We start from the raw sequence: 26110 nt of genomic DNA, 5'->3' as shown, positions 1-26110 counted from the left end.
TGTTTTGTTTCCTGGGGGTGGGGAATGGGCGAGCTCTGTCTCACTCTCTCCTCCTTCTCAGTCATGTCCTCCCCTTGATACTCCCTAAGACGCCACCCTGTGGCAAACCATCCTTTTGAATGAGCAAGGCTGGGCATAGCTCCCTGCAGATCTGCTGGGTAACACTTCTCTGGCTGAGCACTCTGCCTCCACAGCATCCCCAAGCCCCGTGGACAGGCATTCTGAACACAATTGCCCATGTCCTCTGCGGGCTTTGGGAAGAGAGGAAGGAAGCAGAATTATCTTTGCTTTCCACACAGAGAGAGTTGATTAATCCCATGGTAGGTTCTGGGAAGTGACTTCATGACTGTCACGGCTGCCACCCAAGAAGACAAATTCTTCTGCCCCACCAGAGCTCTTTTGGACTAGCTGATGGACACTGACCCTGTCACTGCTCTCTCTGTCTCCCCTCCCCTTATCACAGTTCACCCGCTCCAGTACAGCTGGGGAGATGTGCTCCATGGCTTGCCAGCTTTCAGATGCTGGCTGCCATCTTAATGGAAACAATCCTCTTTTCTCCTTCCCCTAGCATGTTCCCTCTCTCCTGGCCCTAGACGCCAGTCTAAATTTTCCAAGGGGCATCCTTTTTCTCCTTATTGAGAAACACACACATCCTGTTGAACAGAATATTTGACTGCAGGACTGTTTGACTTGGAGTCTTTCCTGTGCCCTGCTGCAGGGGATTCTCATTCTTACTTACAAGAGCCCACCCATTCTGTTCCTGTTGTACATTAGATTTGTATTCATAATCCCCCCTTGTCAGTGACATGGAGGTGATGTTAAGGAACGGGCTGGGTTTCCATTGCTCCAGAGAGATACCCTGGTGAAGCTTTGGATAGAGGAAAGAAATTCTGCATTTATAATTTGGTGTGTGTGTGTGTGTGTGTGTGTGTGTGTGTGTGTGTGTGTGTGTGTGTGTGTGTGTGTGTGTGTGTGTGTGTGTGTGTGTGAGAGAGAGAGAGAGAGAGAGAGAGAGAGAGAGAGAGAGAGAGAGAGAGAGAACAAGGCCGCATGTTGGATCCATTTCCCATAGCATGGTTTGTCTTGAATGCTTTCCCTCACCTCTCAGGCAGACAAATGCATTTTGTTCCATTTGTTCCATGTCACTGAGAAGACTCTCCAATAGGGACATCCTGGCTGCTTTAAACACTTGGAAAAAATAGGGTCTAAATCTTTCTAGCTAGTCTCAGTAGATGAAGCACAGAGGGCCAGGGCATGGTGCTGGTTAGCGAGGTCATGAATTTCTTTAATAGGGTTTGCTCAGCTGAGGATAAGGGATTTCTTCCCTTTAGTGGCAAGGACAGGGGACCTTTAGTCAAACAGCAGGAGGAATGGCAGAACTAGTCTCAACTGGCCAGATCTCCACCACAGGATGCTTCTCTGATCACCCAACTCTCCCAACCCCACCAGAGAGGGCAGGACACAAGGTGTCGGGTGAGGGAAAGGTCTCATTTCTTTCTGGTGTCTGGTTTAATGCCGTAAGACTGGACAGTAAATAAAAAAGCACTTGGTTCCCTGAGAGTAAGTTAACCTAAAACAAATCTAGCTCTAGACGTCCAGCCATTCCCATCTCCTTTAGTGGCTCTTGGGTGGTGAAGAAATCTACAGGAAAAAGGCTAGGCAATCCTGGCAGGAGGAGGAGAGGTGGGAAATATCTGTCCTAAACTGAGTGACAACTTCTGTCTTGTGAAAAACTCTCTCTATAGCCCTCCCAGCTGGAACTGTCTCCACATTTAATTCACTCACCTGCCACACTGTTAGAGCAAGGGCAACAAATCCATTCTTGAAGAGGGCCAAAGTCCATTTTTAATTATAATCCATGGGCCAGGGTATAAATTTAGGACTCCATACCCACCTAAATCCACAGCAAATCCCCCATTCATGGCAATGGCAGGTTTACACAAAGGTCAAGCAGACGATTTGGCCCTTATATGGATCTTTCAATTACTAACATTTTTCACTTGCTCAGTACTTAATGGAGTCAGCATCATTCAAATGGGAACATTCTCTCCATTCTTTCTGCCTTTTCCTTGTCTTCCTTTCCCATCCTCCTTTCTCTGCGTCTCCTCTGTTTCTCCCACTGCATTTCCTTTCCTGCAGTAACTCCCAATTCCCAACCTTCCCAGGGGATTCAACTCTCACATTCTACCCCGTTCCATTCTCTTAAAATGATCAGCAATGAGAGGTAATGCTGACATTTTAAAGTGTCATCTTTAGGCTCTAGAGTGAACACTCCAAGATGCTTAATGGAGTGAGGGCGTTCACACCTCTGAGTGACCATTTCAGGCTGACTGCAGACTCAGGAAGATGACATTGCATTAATTACACTGGAATTTGGAATTTTTTTTTTTTTTTTTTACAAACATTGAAGCTAGAAACTTGCTTTCTAAAAAAATGAAAGCTGAGATCCTGCAGAACCTGAATACACTATGAAGGCTTCACCAATAGATCAACTGGGCCAGGTGTCTAACACCACAACCCATAGCTGGGAGCCACCTTCTGATGCTCAGAAAGCCTTTGCTCTTAACTTCTTGCTAAAGGCAGCTCCAAGCTTTATTCCAGGAGTAGATATAGGGGGTTCTACAGCATTCTAGAGGGGTCTTTAATCTGTTATTTGGGAGCTACAGAAAATCTGGAACTTCTGCTTCCTTTGAGGGGGTACAGATGGCTCTTGGGGTGGGAGGTGGGAAGGGCTTCTCACTTTGGGAAGTCACTTGGGACATTGGAGATGGAGTGTTGAAGGCAGGAGTAGGGTGGATGGAGGGGGGAGAGTTATTGTTCTGTCTGAATGAAGCTAGTTTCTAGTTGCAATCAGAGGGATGTGCTCCCCCCCATCTTTTCTCTCCCCCCAACCCCCCCCCCACGAGAGGCACTTCACCTTCATGTCCTGGCTGAAGCAAAGCACTGAACAGTGAATACAACATACCTGATAACTGCTGCACTGAAGGCTGGTCATGTGTGCTTAGCAACTGTGCCTGAATGGTTTCTACTACCCTCTTGAAGCGACGGCTTGGACCTGCAGGGGAGAAAAGACGCAAACAGCGGTGAGAGAGCAGGAGCCGAATACCCCCATAAGGCACAGGGCATAACACAGGAGGAGGAAGAACAAGCATCTTCCCTTCAATCTCCACCCCTCCCCCATTATCAGACTGATAGTGTGTCTGTGGGCTGGTGTGTGACTGAAGAGCTACTGAATGACCACCACTTTAGAGCTATGACGTGAAGGACTCCATGGAAGAGTCTAGCTTAGATGCTCCTTTCCCATCCTAGTATCTGAAATGCCCTGGGGGCTGGTTTTCTAAATGTGAGGTTTGTTTTCTCTTTTTAATCTCCTCCCTCAGACGGTTCCCCTGCCCTCCAGAATCAAGATTCTCAGTGGGAATTACAGCAGTTCCCTCCTCCAAAGGTTCCTATTGCCAGATCCATTCAAAATCTATTCTAATGGGGGTTGATTGGACACTGGCAATAATTGTATCCATCCTACCAATGCCAAGCCCATCTGTAACCTAGTGGTGCACAATAGCCTAAACCTATTTGCACAGCCCACATCTCCAGAAGGTCTAGTCCCCCTGCCCCTCCTCCCAAAGATTTAAAATCAGAAATGACTCCTCCTTCAGACTTGACAGCTCGTCTGTGGGGAGCAAGTGTGTGTGTCAAAAGGAGGGGAAGGTGACACGAGCCATTCCTAGAGCGGAGGGGAGGCTCTGGTATTGGTGCACAGCCTGGATTTGTGCAGCCACCATCGAGATGGCTCGCTTTGATACAGGACCTGTTTGGGGAGGGAATTTACTCACAGCCTTTGGGGAAGGGGTAAAGGTCTGACTGTGGAGGGAGGAGGAGAGGACCCAGAAGAGAATCCAGGTTAGTTCTGCAGTTCTGAGCCAGACTGGCCTGCCTCTCTCACAGTGTGCCTGGCGGCCAGCTAAGACAGCAGAGTGGCTTCCCTGTTGCTTATGTTCTGGGTAAGGGCAAAAGCCCTGTGGGTGGCCGCACAGCGCCTTGCTCAGAGACACACCTTATACTGAAACAATAAAGCAGGACAGCTGGAGCATTTCAAGTCCAACGCATTGAGCAGCAGTGACTCTAGCACACCTGTCTGTCTGACCACGACAGCATCTGCTTCGACGGTAGTTGCTCCCATTGACCTTCCCTTTCTCTCCCAGCATGCCCATCACTGCCCAAACCACGGGATGTCTAAACTGTCATTCCTCTTCCCTACACCCTCCTCTCCCAAGTTCTCCCTCTCTTCCTGAGTTCTAGGCTTTCATCTTCTCTGCTCCCATGTCTGCCGTCATGCTCCAGCCTCCCCACTGGCAGGGTGAATGCTACCCTGCCCGCAGGCTGCAGCCACTGCGTGGTTACCTGATAAAAGCGTGAAAGTGACTGAGTAGATTCCATTCTCCTTCTGTGCCTCGCCCCCTTCTGTGTATGTTATGTCCACCTGGAACTTCACTGGCTTCTGGAAGACAGCGGGACCCCCCGTGGACTTGTACTCTGCACGGAAACTTGTCTGTGAGATGACGCTGTGACTGAGGCTGGGAATCTGAAACAGGGTGGCAGTAGGGGATGATATGGTCAGAGGGCAAAAGTTCTATTTAAGAAGATCTCTCTTTCTTTCTCTCTCTCGCTTGGCCTTCCCAGCCATTGGAGAGAGAAAGCTTTGCTGCCTTTGGGCTCAACCTTGCAATGAGCTGTGCCCTCTTGTAAAATCAGTGGGAGTTGAGGCGCTCAGCACCTCACAGGAATGCATAGCACTTTGCGGATCAAGCCAGGTTTAAAGCGTGCATACTGGTGAAGTACCTGACATACTTAGAAACCCCCCCTGCTGTACAACTGAGCATAGTGGGTCCTTTGACATCTCCCGAGCATCAGTTCCAGTAGATCCTCACAGCTCAGTGAGAAATGATATCAGGTAGGGGTAGAAAATTCAAAGCAGGATACCAAAGAGAGCCCAGGAAAAGGGATACTCGATAGCTGACCTGGACAGATAAACAGGACCAGAACCTGGGATCTCTACAGGGACTGCTTACCTGTGAAGAGCCTAACTACCCCCCGCCTCCTATTAGTAGAAAACAGACCTTTGAGTGATCTCTAGGGTACCCCTAAGATCTTCACACTTGGGGCCAGAGTTTCAAAACAGTTCAAGGCAAGGTTTTCAGGTGCCCAGCATTGACAGTCAGGGCCAGAATTCCAAATAGGCTCGGCACTCAACATGCTATAAATCTTAGCAAGCTGGCCACTTATCTGGGTGCCTAACTAGGAACGGTGTTCTTCTGAAAATCTGGCCCTAGGGATTCATTTAGCAGGTTGCTGCATTATCTTTAATTAGGAAGCTAGCTGTGAGAGAGAGAGCAGCTGGGGTATTCACAGTGACTACTGGGCACTAAAAGCCAATATACCAGTCCCATATGCGGAGCTGAATTCATGGGCTTCATGTAGGGGAGAGGCATAGTTTAAATAAATGTGTGGTCACTTACAGTGGGTGATGCTCACTATTATGTTATACCCCATGCTTACAGGTCTGTGCTGTGTGCAAAAAAGGTCAGGGGTCTTGACTGCTCTATGGAATGGAATTCATTACAGCAGGTATATCATAGAGATTGAAAATTAGTGCCTTTCTGCAGAAAAACAATGTCATATAGCAAAATATATAAAATAAACTAAGCCCTACCCCCATCTCAAATTAAAAAAAATGTACCTAACTCCCTTAGAACAAAAAAATCTCTCAAATCAATTTCACTCTCATTTCTATTTTCTTCATTTGTACTTATGGGTGGGAGAGAAGAGGGTCTCTGTGTCTGGGAGGAAGGGATGCCCTCTCCCCCACTAATCCCAAAATCCCAGGTGTGGAGACTTTAAGGTGCAGACAGTCAGCATCTCCAACCACAGATATTTCAGCCCTAGGAGAAAATGAGCCTTCTATGTCTGCCAAGTACAGGGGAGATTTAAAATTAAGACTAGAAAGTCTCATGTGAGACAGATTTCCCCCTCCTGGTGCAAGGGATGGAGGGAGCATCCCGAGGATCACTGGGGGACCCAGAAGGAGAAGGGAAAAATAATGTGCCATAAATCTAATGGAATAGTCGATTAAGGGAATTGACTTTCTAGGCACTGCAGCAGCACTTTAAGCTCTGACTGCATTTAAACCCCAAGCATCGGCAGGTCCATGGAAGACTTTCATTTTAGCGCTTTGCAAGTCCCCTTGGGAAATTTGGTACCTCATTAGGCCAGGTTCAAGTGGGAAACAGATGAGCAAAGAATGTGCTGCAGAAATGAACACAATGGGGAGGAATTCCAGGATGTGGGAGCCCTGTCCAAGAATATGTGGATTTAGGATGTCCTTGGAATTGAATAGTGAGAGGAGTCTATAGCACGGGCCAGATTGACTTACCGAAAGGAAAGCGTGCACAATGTCAGCCTTGATGGAGCTTAGTGGTTTATCTTTAATGACCACAAAGATCTGTTCTTCTTTCTCCAGGTTGATAAAGTTACCAAACCAGGATTTTTTGGCAAGCCTGACATGAAGAAAAAAGAAAGAAGGAGTAGATTTAGAACAGAAAAAGCATTTCTTAGACACCTGGCATTTGGACAAACATGCATACGACACAAGGATGATGGGCTGTCATCACACTGTGATGCTGCTACAATGGGTGATGCGATGTAACTCAATCAGACACTAGACTGTGGACCATGTGGTTTTGCTACAGCAGCACAGTGTGATCAGCAATGGACAGCCAGGAGCCGCTGTCGCAGTTCTAACCAAATACACTAATCAATACGACATTTTATACAGTGCATATAAAATCTGCGTACAGATCTCAGAGATCCCCTGCAAGGCTCTTCCTGTGTCTTCTGGCATCATGGTGGGTGCTAGTGACACTGATACTCTGGAGATTTTGGAGGTCATTCCAGGTCAGTTTCAGCCCACTTGAGGTTTTCTAGAAGTTGTGAAGCTCCTAACCTGAAAATCTCCTCCTGGGGTCACAATATTTATTACACCCACATTGCTCTGGGTGTCTCACTCACCCTCCAAGCTGCCATGTCCGTAGGTGAAATTCAACCCTGTGCAGAGGGCTAGCACAAGGCTTATCACCTGGATCGATCGGTCTTCAGCTGTCGTTAAGACTGCGCCGATCACAACATATCCGCTATTCTTCTCGCATTCTTGCCTTTCTTCTCCACATTCGTCCGAAACGTTTAACAATGTCATCTTCCCATCTTCTTGGAGGCCGACCAGTGGTCTTTTCTGTTCTCGCGGGTACCACTCAGTAATGATTGCCGTCCACCTATTGTCCGTGAACCGTGCTACGTGGCCCGCCCATCGTATCTTATTATATCATTAAACACAAGGCTTATATATTACTTAAATCCCACTTAGGGAATCTAAGGAATGCATGGCCCTTGTGCTGGCCTTCTGCCCAGGATGAATTTTACCAAGTATCAAGGGGGAGATATCAAAGTACACAAACCACCACTCTTGGTTTTAACAGACAGTGGCCAATACCTGCTGTTTCCTCAAGCACTGAATGCTGATTCCACCATAAATGAAATTACTTTGTTGTTTTCATACTGACAGCATCATCAAATGTGTATTTCTACTCCGGAGATTTCACTAGCACCGCTTCATCAACATTCACGAGTAAAGTAAAAGGACTACAGCAGAAATGCAGGGTCATTTATATCAATGGGAGGTTAGCCAGGGTTTGAGAGTAGTAGGTGGACCCTATAGAAAGTGTGGTGGAGGGGGAAGATTGCTTCAGTCATGTGACACAACCATAGAATTGTTGGGTCAAATTAATCACAGAGGAAACTGCATTGGAATCAGTCAAGTTACACCAGGGATGGATTGTCTACAGAGATTAGAGATTAAAAGATGTCCACCGAGTCCATCTTCCTGCCAATGCAGGATTATTCCCTGCAGAATATTTTATAGTGACCATGTCAAGTCTGGTTTGCAGTGTGCCAAGCAATGGACTTCCACAACTTCTCTTGGGAGAATGCTCCACAACATAACAGGAGAAGAGTTTCTCTAACCTTAAGCCTTTCTGGTAAAGAGCTATCTGGAGACGGGATTAATACAACTCAGCAATAGGCACCTGAATAAAGATCTGCTTCGCTGGGTAAACAGAACTGGCTAGGTCTAGGCTCCCTGGGGCCAGACTTGCGTTAAGGAGGGAGAGGAACACACTGGAAAACTCATTTGGAGTCTTGACATCTGGGATGGAGAACAAAGTCTTGAAATCAACTGGACTTTGGATTGGAAATCCTTACTACTGGATTGCTCCATGCATCACAGCACTGTCATTTTATTGCCCATTTAATCCACACAGAGGAAAGATCAGAACTGGAAGACAGCTCAGTGCTAATCAGCTTCTGTTTCCATCTACCCCAGGTGACCAAAAGCAGAGTGCAAAAGGATTCACTTGCAGTTTGGTAAATCGCCCTCCTCAGTAAAAGTGGGTTGGAAAACCATAACTCCCTAAAATATTCATAGGCAGCTGTAACTAAGTCAGTGAGCCAAAGATTACCACAGAGAGCAGTAAAGAGAAAGGGCCTCTCATTTAAATGGGTCATTACAAAGCTAGGGTTAGAGTATGAAAGGAAATTACATACTAATGAGCTCATAATAAAGATATCCCATCTCCTAGAACTGGAAGGGACCTTGAAAGGTCATTGAATCCAGCCCCCTGCCTTCACTAGCAGGACCAAGTACTGATTTTGCCCCAGATCCCTAAATGGCCCCCTCAAGGATTGAACTCACAACTCTGGGTTTAGCAGGCCAATGCTCAAACTACTGAGCTATCCCACCCCCCCGTCATGTGCCTCATAATGACAGAACAACTCTGTAGGCTCCCCGGAAAGCTGGGGCAACCACTCCCTGCATGTCAAGGGCCTTTTGCTCATTAGCTGTTTGCACCTGGTGATCCATTTAAACTGTCTGGTTGTCCTAGGCTTGTATCCATCACTTCTGGGGAGGGCCAAGGTGTAAATATTTAAATGCGGCTCTTCTGTGTAAAATAATCATTAAAAAAATCACCTTGTGTGTCCCTATATTTACTAGTCTCTCAATGACTACAGGTAAAAAGGGCTCCGTTTATAGATACAATAACGAGTTGTTTTGCCATTAACCCTGCAAACTCAGCCTGAGATCACAGGGTCCAGCTGAGTTCTTTCCTTCTCATGAATTATCACCAGGAATAAAGGCTTTGCACTAGGCAAGTTTAAGACCTCAATGACGCCTCCGACACTTTCCTGCCTGTAACTGATTGGAATTCAGTAAACAAATTTGTTGGTGATGCACAAGATGGAATAGACTCCAGCTGATTCCCCCATCGCTGTGTTGGCTCTGCAGAGCGCACAGGATCAGAAAACAGTACAACTGACTTCTCTCTGCCAACTCAGCAGATCTGACTCTGCAAATAACCACGGAACAGACCTGCCAAGTAAAAAGCTGCCATTTGTATTTCAGCATTTTTCAAAGCAGAACTGCACTTTAAGGTCTGAAATCCAACTGAAGCTCCTAAGAATCAAGGGCACTCAGCACCTTGAAGGAGATGCTTAGCATCTCCCAGAATCAGGCCCGAAATCTGGCACTGGGAGTCCAGCTTCCCCTTCCTCCCTGCAGCACAAAAGGGATTGGCAGTAATAATCCTCTCACCTCTCTGCCAGTCTCCTTCTCAAAGTGGGGCTTGGGGTAGAGGGACTCTTCTGGGGAAGCACTTGAGATCTTCAGTTGCAGAGTAAAACCAACCAAATGGATGCCCACATGTGAAAACTGAGCCTTGTACTTTTGTTGCTTTAAGAGCAGTAGAAGTTTGAAATGGAAAAGACCTAACATCCCAGGGTCATCTTTCTAGTCCACCCCCTAGCCTGACTGCAAGGTTATTTCTCCAGGTTACAGTATTTTTTCCAGTGCTTTGTCCATTCTCATTTTAAATAACAAGGGCTGAGGCTTTCACCTCTTCCCTCATTGTTTATAGTTCGCTTCTCTCCCTGGTCTCTCAGTAACAAACCCACCAAACTCTCCCTCTCAGCTCTCTTGCGATGGACCCACATGCTATAGACCCTTTCACTATTTCTTTTTTCTAAAACCTATCAGGAGCTGTTTGACCAGCAAGTGGTGAGAGGCCCAGTTCCCCCACTGCAGTTGGTCTTCAGAGCCCTCACATACTCGGAAAGCCCTCTCTAGGTGATGGGAGGGGTCATGGTTTAGACACTGTGCGTGGTGGGCACCGTTTCAGAGGGCAATAACGCTTTTTTTAACTGAAACACAGACTTGGCAATCCTGGGAGAAGCGTGACGCGTGTGGTCTACTGCCTCGTCCTCTGATATGTTCAGAAGAGGGCACATGGAGAGCTCCTACTAGTCTCCAGAGCAGGACTATCCCCTTCCTTCCAGGCACATTTAAAATGACAAATGGTGCTGTTCACCTCCCAGAGGCACACTTCCCTCCTGGCATCCCTCTTGCTCTGTGGCCAAAACAGGCTATTACTTCCCCTTACTCCTCTGCACAAGTGTCTGAGTCTAGGGGCTTGTCTACACTACCGTGCAGGGTTGATCTAAGATACACAACTTCAGCTACGTGAATAGCGTAGCTGAAGTCAACATACTTAGAGCTACTTACCACTGTGTCTTCACTGCAGTAAGTCGACAGCTGACGCTCCCCTGTCAACTCTGCTTGCACTTCTCATTCTGGTGGAGTACCGGAGTCGACGGGAGAGCGCGCAGCGGTCGATTTATCGCGTCTAAACTAGACGCGATAAATCGACCCCCGCTGGATCGATCACTGCCTGGCGATCCGGCGGGTAGTGTAGACAAGCCCTAAGTCACAATCTTGCCCTAAATACACAAGACAGACTAAGGGTGGGAGGAAGAGAATATGATTATCCCCACCCTACAGATGGAGGTACTGAAGCATAAAAGGATTAAGTGAGTTGTCCAAGGTCACACAGGGCATCTGTGGAAGAGTAGCGAATTGAACCCACGTCTCTCAAGACCCAATCCCATCAGTACGTATGTCCAGTTCAAACTGTTCCTTCTATGGTGCCTTAATCAGTCTGCCCTGGTTTATACTGAATCCTAGCTGCCCTCATGTTGCCCAATTTCATAGCTCTGAATTTCTATAGGTCCTTCTGGAGATTTGTAGTTGAGCAGTAAAGACATTCTCTTTGTAAGGAACAGCTAGAAGTCAATTAGCTGTTATTGACAGCCATGGATGAGAAAGGAAGGGGTGTTTCAGGGGGCAGTGAGAAAGGAGGGGATGTCACTGGAGGACAGAATAATATATATCCTGTTTGGAATAATCTGGTACGATGTAATAGATATTGATAAACTTTCCATTGCTGTTTTTGAATAATCATATAAAATTTAATAGAGAATTCTATCCTTGCTGGTTAAGAAAGAAAGAATCTCATTCTCTGTTAAAAAGCGATAGATTTCTACAGTAATTTGTCTAGAACCCTATTGGCAAGCTCCTTATTTGGGCCCTGATTCAGCAAGACACTTAAGCACGAGCACTACTTTAGGCATATGATTAGCTCCATTGATACCAATGGCATTACTCACATGCTGAAGGTTACATGCGTGCTTAAGTGCCTTGCTGAATTGGGGCTCTGGAGATTGGCCCTGCTTTGAGCAGGGGATGGGACTAGATGACCTCCTGAGGTCCCTTCCAACCCTGATAGTCTATGATTCTATGAACACACCAGCTGAGGATATATCCCTTTAGGGTTCATTGCTAATAAATTAACTAGGACTTCTCCATAAGAGAAAAACAAGCATTACCTAGACATGTCATGGTATATTAGCCAATCATGGGGATTGTTGAATGAATGAGAGTCATTAAAAGATGCCATAACGGAGAAAGGAAACACATGTTTATCACTCAGCACATGAGGTCAATAGAGTTCCTGATGAAGATGTCTTTTTTCTTATGGGGAAAACAAAAACAAAACCCAAAATATATAGAAGTGGGCACCGAGAAACAAGACATCTATGGTTAAAATAAAATCTAGTTCATTATTTTTTTACGAGTTTTATTATGTTTCCTGCAGGGTGCAACCCAATTGAACTCATTAATTCAGCAATTATACAGAAAAGGGAGAGAGGGCCTTAGGACTTGACTTGCATCCAAACTGCCTCAAATGACAGACTCTACCTTACCACACCGGCTCTTAAAGGGACAGTGTGAAATAGAGATGGCAGGAGAAAGAAAGAAAGAAAGAAAGAAAGAAAGAAAGATTTCACTCACAGACTTTTTCAGCTTTAATACCCTTAAGACCATTTGACATGAGTATTTCATTTATTTCTTCAGTCTGAGCCTGTTCTCTTTATGAAGTTTCCCTAAGTCCCCCCAGCAGTAAACATCCCATGCTTTAAATACACAACTTGTTCTATTTTTCCTCTTGGACCTCTCCCTCTCTCTTCACTCCTCATTCCCTGTACCGCCACACCCCCGCCCCCGACCATTCCCCACCCACCCTGCTGGTGCAGCTTTGGAAATGGACTGCCCAGCTTTCACAATACGATGCCCTGGCACTAGTAAAAGTGTTAAGGCAATGCCGCTAGCTCCAATTAGAGATCTTTGGACCCCAAATCATCATGAATATTTCACGCACAGAGGGCTAAATCGCCTCGGTTGGCAGGGAAATTCTATGGGCATAGGGTGCACAAACACAAACTGTGAAAATAAAAAGGACTAATTTGGCATCTGTTACCCATATTAGGAAGTGTTTGGAGCACTGCTCTTTGGCAGGGTCTTCCAAGCACACCATGCCGTGATGCACATTTGTGCAATGAAATTGTTTAATTGTGCACTGATTTTTAGGAACATGCATGGTGAATATTAAATATCTCCTGCAGCTCCTGGTGCTGCTATCGGGAACTAACACTGCATTCACTATCACAGGCAGTGATGTCTCTGAATTGCTCCAGGAATTACTCTTCACACCCTATCCCTGGGATACAAACTGTGCTATACTAAGTGGAAGTCCTGTGACTGCACTGCTAGGGCCAATTACAAGACCTTCCTCCCAGAGAATGATTTGCTGGAGAAACACAGGAAGAGAGAGAGCAGGATGGTGTTTCAACGCTGGTAAGCTCCGCACTCCAAAGAAAGTGACTGTTGACTTGCATTGACTTCACTGGGCATTGGATTGTGCCCATGGACCCCAGTGGAAGAGCCCTTTCACATATCTAGACCATTTGCTCGAGCCTTTCAGGACCAGGAATGGACTGTGTTCCTATCACACCATTAGCACAGGAAGGAAACCATAAAGTGGTGAGATAAGTAGCGTCACAGTGAATTAATTACTTACTCTGGGGAAGATTCCGGGGTTAAATTGGACATCTCCTCTGGTGTAGGTACTGTATGCACACACACACATAAAGAGGGAGCAAGAAAAAGGAAATGGTAAAGAAATAGACCTTCCTCTTTCTCCTTCTATATCAATGAAATAATCCTTGCACCATACCCCCTTGTTTTCCTCCCATCTTTACATCTCCTAAAAACCACAAGCCAGTCCTGATGTCTAAACATTGGTCTCGTGTTCCTAGATCACCGTGACTACTCTATTCTAAAATATTGATGCTTTCGGGGCCTGACCGAAAGCCCATTGAAGTCAATGGAAAGTCTCCCATTGGCTTCAACATGCTTTGGATCAGGCCCTTAGACTGAGCATATCATTGTGGTGTGTCTGAATCACTTTCTACTCTTTTTTTCTTATTTAATAAATAAATGAGAATCAGTGGTTAACATTCATACTTTGCACAGAGCCTTTCATCTAAAGAATCCCCATAGCCACTGAAAATACACAGGGAATCCCTGCAGACTCTTCAAAGTGCAAATGAGATGTTGGAATGCTGTTACATCAGTCCAGCTGTGTTCGCACCTTGCACAGAAACCAATGGGCTCCAGTTCGCAGAATAGGGTGATGCTTGAGCCAAAAATAAAACTAGCTGATCAACTTTTCCCCTGAGAAGGATCCCTGCATCACTGTCACAATTCTCAGTCCTTCCGTGGCCATCTCAGATTCAGAGTCTCTGATAATCAGGACATACGTTCTAGACCAGGGGTCGGCAACCTTTCAGAAGTGGTGTGCCGAGTCTTCATTTATTCACTCTAATTTAAGGTTTCATGGGCCAGTAATACATTTTAACGTTTTTAGAAGGTCTCTTTCTATAAGTCTATAACATATAACTAAACTATTGTTGTATGTAAAGTAAATAAGGTTTTTTAAATGTTTTAGAAGCTTCATTTAAAATTAAATTAAAATGCAGAGCCCCCCGAACCGGTGGCCAGGACCTGGGCAGTGTGAGTGCCACTGAAAATCAGCCTGCGTGCCGCCTTCGGCACATGTGCCATAGGTTGCCTACCCCTGTTCTAGATCTTCCATTAGCATGTTAGATATTCTCCTTTCTCCACAGAACAGACCCAATACCTTGAGTGTAAAACCATAAGGAATTGGTTTGATTCTGACAGCCTTTGGGGTTATGCATGTGACTTCAGGTGCCCTTTGCCAAAGAGGAAAAAGCTACCCGAATCTTGAAGCAAATAACTTTGTCCATCTTAGAATTCCAGTGTCTGTAAAAACTGTAACATCCCAAACAGACCTGATAGTACTGATTACATTAAGGGATAGTTTACACCAATTACACTCAGGAGAAAAAGAAAAGAAATAACTAAACAGGATTATAAAAACAAACTATGCTGTAGAAGGACAATCTCATTCTATTCCCACCAATTGACCATCTCTGCTTGGGAGAGGGCCAGGCCTGGAATAGCAGGAGTGCTGCGGAGCAAGACTAAAGGTAGGTAGGCTCAGGAGTGAAGTAGCAGGAGATGCTGCAAGGTCATGATTGAGGTGCACTGGCAGAGCTGCCAGGGGGTTGCAGGATGGGGATAGCAGGTGGTGCTGTGTGGGGATTCAGGATTGGAATAGCAAGAGAGGCTGCAGCTCAGGATTGAGGTGCAGCAACGGAGCTGTGCTGTGGAAGTTACCACAGAGCCTGTTCACGCTTATCTTGGCCTTGCATTAACTCCCTCACTCTTACCAACACTGATAGTCACTTCTCCGCAAATGAGATTTTCGGAGTCAATCTGAGTTGCCAGTTTATTGCTGAATACTCACCCCAATTTGGATATCCGCATTCATCTGGAGAACGGACTCACCTTGCAATTTCCGGCGATGGAATCGAGGAGACCCCAGGAAGCTGTTCTTGATTGAGTTGAGCCGTGTCCTCCAGGGCATTCCTCCAATGCTGGGGCTGGATGGTGGCGTTGGGTTGGGTGTGCCTGCTGGGCTCTCCTTTGGCGTATGGACGGGTGTCCCCTTGGGGGTAGGGAGGGGACTTCCCCTTGGAGAGGGGTGAGGGGTGACCTGTATGATGGGGATAGATTTGGTGCTTGGGTCAGTACTAGAAGGGAGTAATCTAACAGGAGACATAGGATTGGCCTGCACTGTAGGAATGGCCAGCTGGGGGCTAAAGCCGGCAGTGGGTGGGCGGCCCTGAGCATTCTGCACAGGGGGATTCTGGGAAGAGGGGGTGTTGGCATGGCTGGCAGGGAGCGGGTTGGATTTGGTAGACTGGAGCGGTTTTTCAGCCAATTTGTTCTTGGATGGCAAAGTCTGCGTCTTTGGGTTGGACTGAAGTGTTGGCTTTGGTTGGAGAACATGTCCAGGCCTGGAGGCGTTCCTACAAGCATCAGGGTCCAAGGAGACTTGGGGTCGGAGGGAAAGAGGGAGGTCAGGAGTCTGAGGGGGGATGAAAAACTTTCTGATAGGCTACAAGACAGACACAGAGTGTCCATGCACATCGAGAACAGTGAGACACGCACACAGCGGGCGAGCAGAGAAAGGAAAGTCAGAATAAACCCATTTGAGTCACAAAGATGCATCATGTCACAAGGAGACACGAGAGATGGAGGTGAAGGGGAGGGCGGGTGGGAGGGTTTGCAAAGAAACAAGAACAAAAAACAAACAAACAAAAAACAAAAAACAAAAAGACATGCAGTTAGCTGGGAACGCAGCATAATCAACAGCAGCAGCAGTGGCGGCGGCAGCAGCAAGAACAACAGTGTCATAACAGGCGTTACCATATTAACCAACCATGTGTCAGCAAAGGAAAACCACAGAGAGAAAAAGAACACAAAGGAAGAAGGGGAAAAAAATTCAAAATAACTGAGGGGAAAAAAAGAGAGACACGCCACACCCCCGGCATTGTTCGGATTGCCCCACGATGAAAAAAGCACAATGCTGAAGGGAAGTGAGGAAGGGGTAATAAGAGCCATTCAAGCCACACAGAAACTGACGAGCGCCTAAGCTGGGCTTGCTTTTTTCAGCTCAAAATGCCCTGATCAAACACAGCAGAGAGATGCAATTCAAAATAAGTGTGTGGTGCACGTGGGGTGGTGGGAAAGGCACACCGGTTACTGCACACACCATTCAGAGCCCCCACTCCCTCTCCTCCCCTAACTCTACAAAACTCACACATAGGCTCCATTCACCCATGGGGGAAAGAAAGAGAAGAGGAAGAGCAGTACCATTTCATCCACCTTCCTCCCCTGGCCTTCCAGAGTGACATCACCCACTCAGCATTAGCTGGGACATTCCTGAACACAGAACACCAGGGGTATCCCTGAACCCTGCGTCAGTTTGGGGTTTGATTTGCAAACAGATAGCTATACAGAGAATCCCTGAAGGTCCCAGCAGGGCTACATGACAGGGAAAGAAGGAGATTTCCCAATCAGCACTGAAAAGACAGAGTCTGATGACACCCTGATTCTGCTGTTCAGAAATTCACTGCTCAATATTTGTTACGAAGTCCCAGTGTCACATTCTCTGGATGATGGAAGTGATTATGTAGTTTAAGGGAAAAAACAACTACTCATAATGCACCATTGAGAGAGAAGAACAAGGGGATAGGACTTTTGTTGTTGTTGTTAAAAAAAAAAAACCTTCCTGGGTTAGTTACAGGGGCTGTCTGGGAAAGTTCAGTTCAGATGAGTTCAGTTAACAGTATAATACACACATTCAGGGAGTAAAATCCTTTTAAAGGGATATTGGCAGGATAAAAACCACATTTTAAAAACAAAATGAATTACCTTATATATTGGTAATAACTAAGGCTGTCAAGCAATTAAAAATATTAATCACAATTAATTATGTGATTAAAAAAATTAATCGTGATTAATCGCGCTGTTAAACAATAATAGAATACCATTCATTTAAATCTTTTTCAATGTTTTCTACATTTTCAAATATATTGATTTCTATTACAACACAGAATACAAAGTGCACAGTGCTCACTTTATATTTATTTTTATTACAAATGTTTGTACTGTAAAAAACAAAAGAAATAGTATTTTTCAATTCACCTCATACTAGTACTGTAGTGCAATCTCTTTATCATGAAAGTTGAACTTACAAATGTAGAATTATGTAAAAAAAATAACTGCATTCAAAAATAAAACAATCTAAAAGTTTACAGCCTACAAGTCCACTCAGTCCTACTTCTTGTTCAGCTGATTGCTAAGACAAACAAGTTTGTTTACATTAGCAAGAGATAATGCTGCCCACTTCTTGTTTACAATGTTACCTGAAAGTGAGAACAGGCGTTCGCATGGCACTGTTGTAGTTGGCATTGCAAGATATTTACGTCCCAGATGCACTAAAAAGTCATATGTCCCTTCATGCTTCCACCACTTTTCCAGAGGACATACTTCCCTGCTGATGATGGGTTTTGCTCGATAATGATCCAAAGCAGTATGGATTGATGCATATTCATTTTCATCATCTGAGTCAGATGTCACCAGCTGAAGGTTGATTTTCTTTTTTGGTGGTTTGGTTTTTGTAATTTCTGCTTCAGAGTGTTGCTCTTTTAAGACTTCTGAAAGCATGCTCCACACCTTGTCCCTCTCAGATTTTGGAAGGCACTTCAGATTCTTAAACCTTGGGGCAAGTGCTGTAGCTATCTTTAGAAATCTCACATTGGTATCTTCTTTGCGTTTTGTCAAATCTGCAGTGAAAGTGTTCTTAAAATGAACAACGTGTGCTAGGTCATCAGCTGAGACTGCTATAACATGAAATATATGGCAGAATGCAGGTAAAACAGAGCAGGAGACATACAATTCTCCCCCAAGGAGTTCAGTCACAAATTTAATTAATGGATTATTTTTTTAACAAGTGTCAGCAGCATGGAAGCATGTCCTCTGGAATGGTGGCCGAAGCATGAAGGGGCATACGAATGTTTAGTGTATCTGGCACATAAATACCTTGCAATGCCTGCTACAAAAGTGCCATGCGAACGCCTGTTCTCACTGTCAAGTGACATTGTAAATAAGAAGCAGTCAGCATTATCTCCTGTAAATGTAAACAAACTTGTTTCTCTTAGCGATTGGCTGAACAAGAAGTAGGACTGCGTGGACTTGTAGGCTCTAAAGTTTTACATTGTTTTATTTTTGAGTGAAGTTATGTAACAAAAAAAATCTACATTTGTAAGTTGCACTTTCATGATGAAAAGATCGCACTACAGTACTTGTATGAGGTGAATTGAAAAATACTTTTTTCTTTTGTTTATCATTTTTACAGTGCAAATATTTGTAATAAAACAATATAAAGTGAGCACTGTACACTTAGTATTTTGTCTTGTAATTGAAATCAATATATTTGAAAATGTAGAAAAACAACCAAAACCAACCAATTGGTATTCTATTGTTTAACAGTGCAATTAAAACTGTGATTAATCTCAATTAATTTTTTTAATTGCGATTAATTTTTTTAAGTTAATCACATGAGTTAACTGTGCTTAATCAACAGCCCTAGTAATAACATCCTAGATTACAAGTACCATTTATGCTCTTAGTTTATTCTTGGCCCTGCACTCAGCTTGCTCATTTGTGGCCATAACAAATATATTTTATTATATTCATTATTTATACTGCTGTAGCCTCTAAAGGCTCTAATCCAGCCCCATTGTGCTAGGCATTGTACATACATATGATGTAAAAGCAATTGCAATCCCAAATCATAGAAAGGAAACCAGACTGGTTCTCAAGTACTAGTACCAGGCTGCGACATTTAAAAATGCAGGGGAATGTTTAAAGCCAAACAAATAAAACTGCTTGCATTGAGGGTCTGATTCAAAGCTCTCTGAATTCAAGGGGAGGTTTGACTTCAATGGACATTGGATCAGACTCTGAAAATTAAAGGAAAACCAATACATTAAAATATTTCTATTAATATTAGGTTTTGTAAAACGCTTTAAAATTAAGACAGCCTGTCTCTTTTGGTGAATTCCAAATCACCATTAGGAATGGAAGGTCAAAGAGATGAGTAATGTGGCTAATTCATGCTGGTCACTATCAGGAAGAGATCATTCTCCATTTCTAATTAATTCCAATGGAAATGGGTTTAAAAGTAATGATTATAAGCATTCCCCTGCAATTTTTACAGCTCATGTAATCAGTGTATGACAGCACGAGAATCAAACTTACAAGAAATAAAGCTATTCTGCACTCTGTTAAACCACTAAAAGTAATATCATTACTTCAATAGATTTACACCAGTTTAACCAAGAGCCTAATTTGGTCCACTAAATTGACTGGTGTCTTCTCATTGCTACAGTTCAGAGAGGTGCAACAAAGTAAACCAAGGTCCTAATCTTGGGAGATTCAAGCATTTTCAACTGCCATTGAATTCGGCACGGTGCAGTATTGTGCCCAAGCAGTGTAAATAGTGAAACACATTTGATTTTGAAAATAGTTTCCATAACCTAAGGTGCATAAGTAAGGAAACTTTTTTTAAACTATATGATTTTTAACCCAACAGTGTCCCTTTAAGACCAAAATCTGACCACCTTAAAATGGTTATGGTCTTCTGAGAATGCCACCTGGCTGCTAAATAGCTTTTAAAAAACATTTAATCAATTGCTCCCAAGTCGTCATTTTAAAGAATAGTCACTGTTGACCAGACCTGCAACCCTTATTCATGTGAGGAGTTCTTACTCACCCAAGTAGTCCCATTGACATCAATGCAATTGCTCCTATGAGAAAGGATTACTCACATGACTAGGGTTTGCAGGACTGGATGCTATTTTTGTGCGTTTCTCCACTTATTCTGCAGCAGTCGTTAATATTATTCTCAGAATTCTGGCCAGTCCTGCTGACATCAGCGAGGCCAGTGCACAGAATAGGAACCTTCTGAAATGGAACCTTGTTGGTTCCTGGTGTGTTAAAGACATGGGAGGGTGGGGGGAACAAAATCAAATGTCTGCCAGTTACAAAACAGGAGAAAAATTGATGGGAAAAGGTTTTGGAAATTAGATGCTTTTAAGAAAATGGTTGAAACAATGGAGAGGTTGGAAAGTCTGCAAAGCTAGAAACCTGTACTTGACAATGTCCCTTTAAGAATATGAATTCACCTGACTGTTTAGGGGAAATAGCAATCTGAAATGCTTCTTGGAGTCATCTACACATGTCCTTAGGTACTTACACAGGTGGGAGTGCACTCACCATCTCATGGAAACAGCTGCTGAGAGTGGGGCTTAGGAAGAGCTGTGAGGTTCCCTGAAACATTCTGGGCCAGACGTCGACATAGCCCCATGAGCTTTTCAGTGAGGACCTAGCACCCCAAGAGAGGCTGCCCACCACAGTAAGGCCTCTGTGCACTAGTATGTGCACCCTCTGACTCTAATAGCTATGTGGGAGGTTTACTGTATATTGCAGGGGGCTGGGGTAGGATGTGAGTCCCCCCCAGCCATCCCACATCCCTTTTCCACTATGCATGCATAGATCTCCAGGCCCAAGCTGGCTCCCAGGCTGGTGGTGATGGTGTCATAGAGGGAGCTGACTTCCACTGCTCTCCTCCCTACCCCAGATACAAAAAGGGAAGACCCATGTGAGGAGGGGACAGTCTGTGCACTGATCGTGGGGAATGATTCCCTGATGTTGTACTCAATCCTTAGGTAGGTGAGCTGCCACTGAAATGAAAGGGACCTTTGCCTCAGTAGGGACTGGCTAAATACTTAGTAAAGACCTCAGGGTTTGGCTTGTTGACAGGAGACAGAAATGAGTACTCTGTTTCCTCAGAAACCCCAGTCTTGTGATGTGCCAATTTCTTATTTCTCTTCAAATCCATATAATTCACCCTCCCCCCCCGAAGCCCTGTCCTCACTAGAGCACCAAACCAGGGTACTTACTACCACATTCAGTAACATCCCCATTCTAGCTAGACCCATGTCAGTCAAGCACAGTTCTGTTCTAAGCAGAACCAAAGTGACATGGTATGGTGCTTCACTGTGACTTTGTTACAAGCAGCTGTATTAGCTGAAGGTGTGCTATAGACAACCCAACGGGGTGTTATGTGTCCCAGCCGTGTTTGGTCCTAAAGGTGGTTATGAGGCTGACGATGGACAGGGCCATAGAGAGACATCTCGGGTAGCACAGGAAACATGTAGGGTAAGAGATGCTGCACATTAATTTCTAATCAATATCTCCCCAATTCAAGCAAATTTACAACCAACCAAGGAAAAATAAAACACTCCACAAATAACCACAGCTCTACAGGCATAGAAGCCAAAAAGCACTGAGCTTGTCTGAGGGAATGGTACCCATAGATCCTGAAGTAATGCCACTTACCCTTGGACTGCTGAGGGGGCTGGTGGAGAGACCAGATGAAGCTCCGCTGATCGACCGAGACCTGAGTGAACACAACAGGGAGAGATGGCCCTCAGAAACCCTGGGCAAGGAACATCCACTGAATACCAGCCACCGCATGCACAGGCATGAGTTGAGGAGCAGCAGGGAGGCTTTCAATAGGAAAAGCACATGGCTCTTCCGTACCCTCTCACTACATGACAAACCTTTCAATTCCCCCCAACCTCTAAGAAATTATGTTCATGCAGAGAGGACCCTGTGACCCCAGAGGTGCTCTGTGAGTGGAGCTGTGCAATGCCACCCATTTCAGGGTCATGAGTATTTGCGCATGGACAGATATTGCTTCCTGCCAGTGTACACTAAAGAGATCACAGCAAAAGCCATTATAAGCCCAGTACTGGTGGTGAGAATTACTCTCTGCATAGTTCCACTTGCTGTGCCAGAGGTAAAAACCCCAGAGATATGGAAAACCACTATCTGTGTAACTCACAAGAGCAGAAAATTCTACCAGGCACCAAAAAAGGTCAAATCTGCAGTGCCCCAGATGCACTATTTTCTTAAATTAGAGGACTGTCCCAGTGAAACCAAAGCTCAGGTCTATAGTGACTGGTTATTTGATGCTGAGCCACCATTTCTAACTTCACCATGATGCCATCCCCTTGACTCTCCAGTGAGATTTGCATCTGAAATCACTGATCTCTTCTGCTCTCTGAGGAACTTCCTCTAGGCCTAGGGGACCACAGGCCCTTCTGTCCATTGGAGAGCTCCTCTCTATGGAAACATCAACTCTTCTGTTCACCAGAATGGCTCTTCTTATGGGATCACCCAGCCATTGCCCACTAATTAGGTTGCCCTGTGGAAGCAATAACTTTTCTGCCCATTGATAAAGTCTACACAGGATCAGTGTCACTTCAATCTGGCATTTTTGGGGTTCCCATATGGGATAACAGACCTTTTTAACCATCAGTGAGCTCTCCTATGGGATCGCCTGCTGTTCTGCCCACCAGTGAGATCTCCTTATGGGATCGCCAGCCATCCTGCCTGCTGACGAGATTCCCAATTTTGGGATCAACAGCCCTAATGTAATCAGGTGAAGTCCAAGCTATGGGACCAACTTGCCCTTCCACCTGCCAGCAAGGTGACCCATACAGAACCACCTCCCCTTACGCTCACCAGCAAAGGCCTCTGCAAAAATTGTCCGTAGTTAACAACAATCAAAACATACAAATGCACTGGGCCAAAACCAGTGGCTCTGACCTGAAAGGTCATGTAGACCAAAAACATGAACAGCTCAGCAATGGAACTTCTCAACAGCAGAGAATGTTAATACAGGAGCAGTGACAAAAACTGTCCCTCATAGCATTTCATGTGGCTTTTGAGCGATTCCTCCCACGCTCAACTGACCCAGAGTGTTGACCAGCTCTAGAGGCAGCTGCTTTCAACTCTCCTCAACTGGAAGGATAGGTGGTCTTGAAGAACAAAAATTTTTGAAGGAGGAGACTATACTGGAGAACCAACACAACCAACAACTAACATAAAAATCTCTATTCACAGTTGGACCTACCAACATGAGTACCATATATATGTGTGCATGCATATAGGCATGTGTGTGTGTGTACAGGAATATAGGTATTAGGGTTGGCAATTAATTGCAGTTAATGCATATGATTAATGCAAAACAAATGAACTAGATTAAAAAATAATCACGATTAATTGCAGTTTTAATCGCACTGTTAAACAATAATAGAATACCAATTTAAATGTATTATAAATATTTTTGGATTTTTTTCTACATTTTCAGATATATTGATTTCAATTACAACACAGAATACAAAGTCTACAGTGCTCACTTTATATTATTACTTTTGATTACAAATATTTGCACAATAAAAAGATAAACAAAAGAAATAATATTTTTTTATTCACCACATACAAGTACTATAGTGCAATCTCTTTGTTGGAAAAGTGAAATTTACAAATATAGATTTTTTTTTACATAACTGCACTCAAAAACAAAACAATATAAAACTTTAGAGGCTGTAAATCCACTCAATCCTGCTTCTTGTTCAGGCAATCGCTAAGACAAACAAGTTTGTTTACCTTTACGGGAGATAATGTCACCTGAAAATGAGAATAGGTGTTCACGTGGCATGGTTGTAGCCGGAGCTGCAAGGTATTTATGTGCCATAAATGCTAAATATTCATATGCCCCTTCATGCTTTGACTTGTAGACTCTAAACGCGAACTAAAAAATACTATTTCTTTTGTTTATCATTTTTACAGTGCAAATATTTGTAATAAAAATAATAATATAAAGTGAGCACTGTACACTTTGTATTCTGTGTTGTAATTGCAATCAATATATTTGAAAATGTAGAAAAAAAATCCAAAATATTTATAACCAATAAATTGGTATTCTATTATTATTTAACAGTGTGATTAAAACTGCAATTAATTGCAACTTTTTTTTAATCTTGAGATTAATTGAGATTTTTTTAAAATCATTTGACAGCCCTATTAGGTATGTGCACATATACATTATATATATTAGTCCTGTAAGTATAAACAGCCTTCTAGAGAACACAAAGCTAATTTAGAGTCCCTGCCCTCGTCTCTCAATTGTATCGCTCTATTATATAAGAATAAGATTATAAATTGAGATTCAAAACGTTTCACATCCATCTATTCTTAAAAAGAAATTATAACATTACCAAAAAAAATCGATGAGCAGTGGAAGAAGGTTTAAATTAACATACAACAAGCTCCATTCTGACAATTTGTGTCGAGTGCAGAAACTCTCCATGGAATTCATTCCTTGCATCTCAATGCAGCCCATCCATCACTGCCATCTATACAAAACAAACTGGCCCAAACTTTGCATTCTCTTCCACCAGTGTAAACCCACATTAACTCCATTGCAGACATTGGCGTTCTTCTGGGTTTACACCAGTGGAAATGAGAGTGGAGTACGGCCTGCTTTGTACATGAGCTCCACTTTTGCTGGGCTGTTTTTATGTTACCTTTCTCTCCCAGTGGGAGTTAGGTGCCTAGGTCTTTTGAAAATCACATTAGGCACCTATCTGCATCTTTAGGCACCAAAGTACCCGGCCTTTTGTTCCCCTCAACACACAATCGTGGTTCGAAGTTGATCTTTAACATTCACCTGAATTTCAGGATAGTTGCTTAAAACCTTCTCCTATCCACTTGACCCCAATCAGGTCTGCTTCCAAAAACCCTGATTTCACCACTCTTATTCCAATCTCTCCCCATATTAAAAAAACAAGTGGTCACATATATATAGGGCACAACACAGCAGGCCCCACCTCCGAGCCCGTTCCTTATCACAAACAGTGGTTTGCAAGAAGCTATAATATACTGAGCTTCCCCCTATCTTAGATGCCTGATGCAGGGGTCAGAGGAGAGGGTTGGAATTAAATCTCATAGGAAATGCATTCAGTATCCACACTACTACTAATTAAATTAGCCTTATTTCCACAGAGTGGCTACTAGTGGTTATAAAGAAACAAGGGAAGAGGTAAAATGGACCCTTTAATGTATCTTGGCTTTTCCACATTGGAAATTGTGTTTGGGAACACAGGGCAGAGTCTAAGGAGCTCATGGATCAATTTTTATTGCTCTTTAAAAAAGAGAGCTGACTATTTTCAAATCTTTCCCCTTCACATGAAAGGGAAGGACAGTTTCCAGAATTCTCACCTGCTTCTTCCTCTTTCTAACGAATTCCAGCATTTAAGTTTACCAATGGGATAAAATTCCCAAGTGATTATGGAAACTCACTTGTGGCAGGCTTTTCAGCTCTCAGAAAAAAAAAAAAGAAAAAAGAAAAAAAAAGCTATTAAGAGAGATTTTTTCCCTCCCAAGAAGACCACCTTCCTTGGGAAATCCATTAAACCAGCTTGTAAAAAATACTGCAGGACGACTTTGCTCTATTCTGCATCTGTCAGCCAGATGCACAGAATCAAAGCAGGGGCCAAACATCAGTCACGAAAACTGGCCCAATGCTGCAATGTTAAGATGAAGGCATAGAGAGAATTTAAATATCTGCATCTATATATCACTGTATAGTGAAAGTGGAAGTCCCCGCAGCAGCACATGAGCACTGAAGACTCCGAACAATCTTACTGTGTGGGGGGAAAGGAGGAACTTGGCAAACCACAGCAGGAAAAGTATCTTTTCTCTCTGAATATGAACTAAGTTTATTTAGCTGAAAATATCTGTTAGTGTGTAACCATCTTAAAGTTTCTAGAGCCATTAAGAATCATTGGAAAGTAAGTATCATTTCTATAATTACTCAAATAATTCCATTCCTTATAATTAATAACACTTTACATTTCTATTACATTCCCGCATGCAGGTAGATCTCCAAGTGTTTTACATAGTGTATGTGCCAGTACTCTGTGC

The 26110-nt window shown here is 43.9% G+C and overlaps 1 protein-coding gene across 14 annotated transcripts in view; it reads right to left on the bottom strand.

The window, feature by feature from the left end:
• The window catches only part of BRSK2 (BR serine/threonine kinase 2), a 441793-nt gene that overhangs the window by 18039 nt on the left and 397644 nt on the right, over nt 1–26110 (bottom strand). For all 14 annotated transcript variants that reach the window (XM_005307786.4, XM_005307784.4, XM_008164498.2 and 11 more), the window contains 6 exons: nt 21674–21734; nt 15209–15416; nt 13356–13404; nt 6431–6554; nt 4402–4582; nt 2966–3055 (listed from right to left, as the gene is read on the bottom strand). In XM_005307786.4, the coding sequence (XP_005307843.1) occupies nt 2966–3055; nt 4402–4582; nt 6431–6554; nt 13356–13404; nt 15209–15416; nt 21674–21734 (713 nt within the window). The remainder of the gene's footprint in view (nt 1–2965; nt 3056–4401; nt 4583–6430; nt 6555–13355; nt 13405–15208; nt 15417–21673; nt 21735–26110) is intronic.

The sequence above is a fragment of the Chrysemys picta genome, chromosome 4 (genome assembly GCF_011386835.1).
Source record: "Chrysemys picta bellii isolate R12L10 chromosome 4, ASM1138683v2, whole genome shotgun sequence".
NCBI classification, from domain to species: domain Eukaryota; kingdom Metazoa; phylum Chordata; order Testudines; family Emydidae; genus Chrysemys; species Chrysemys picta.
Note: the sequence above shows the minus strand (reverse complement) of the source record. Positions and strands in the feature narration are given on the sequence as shown.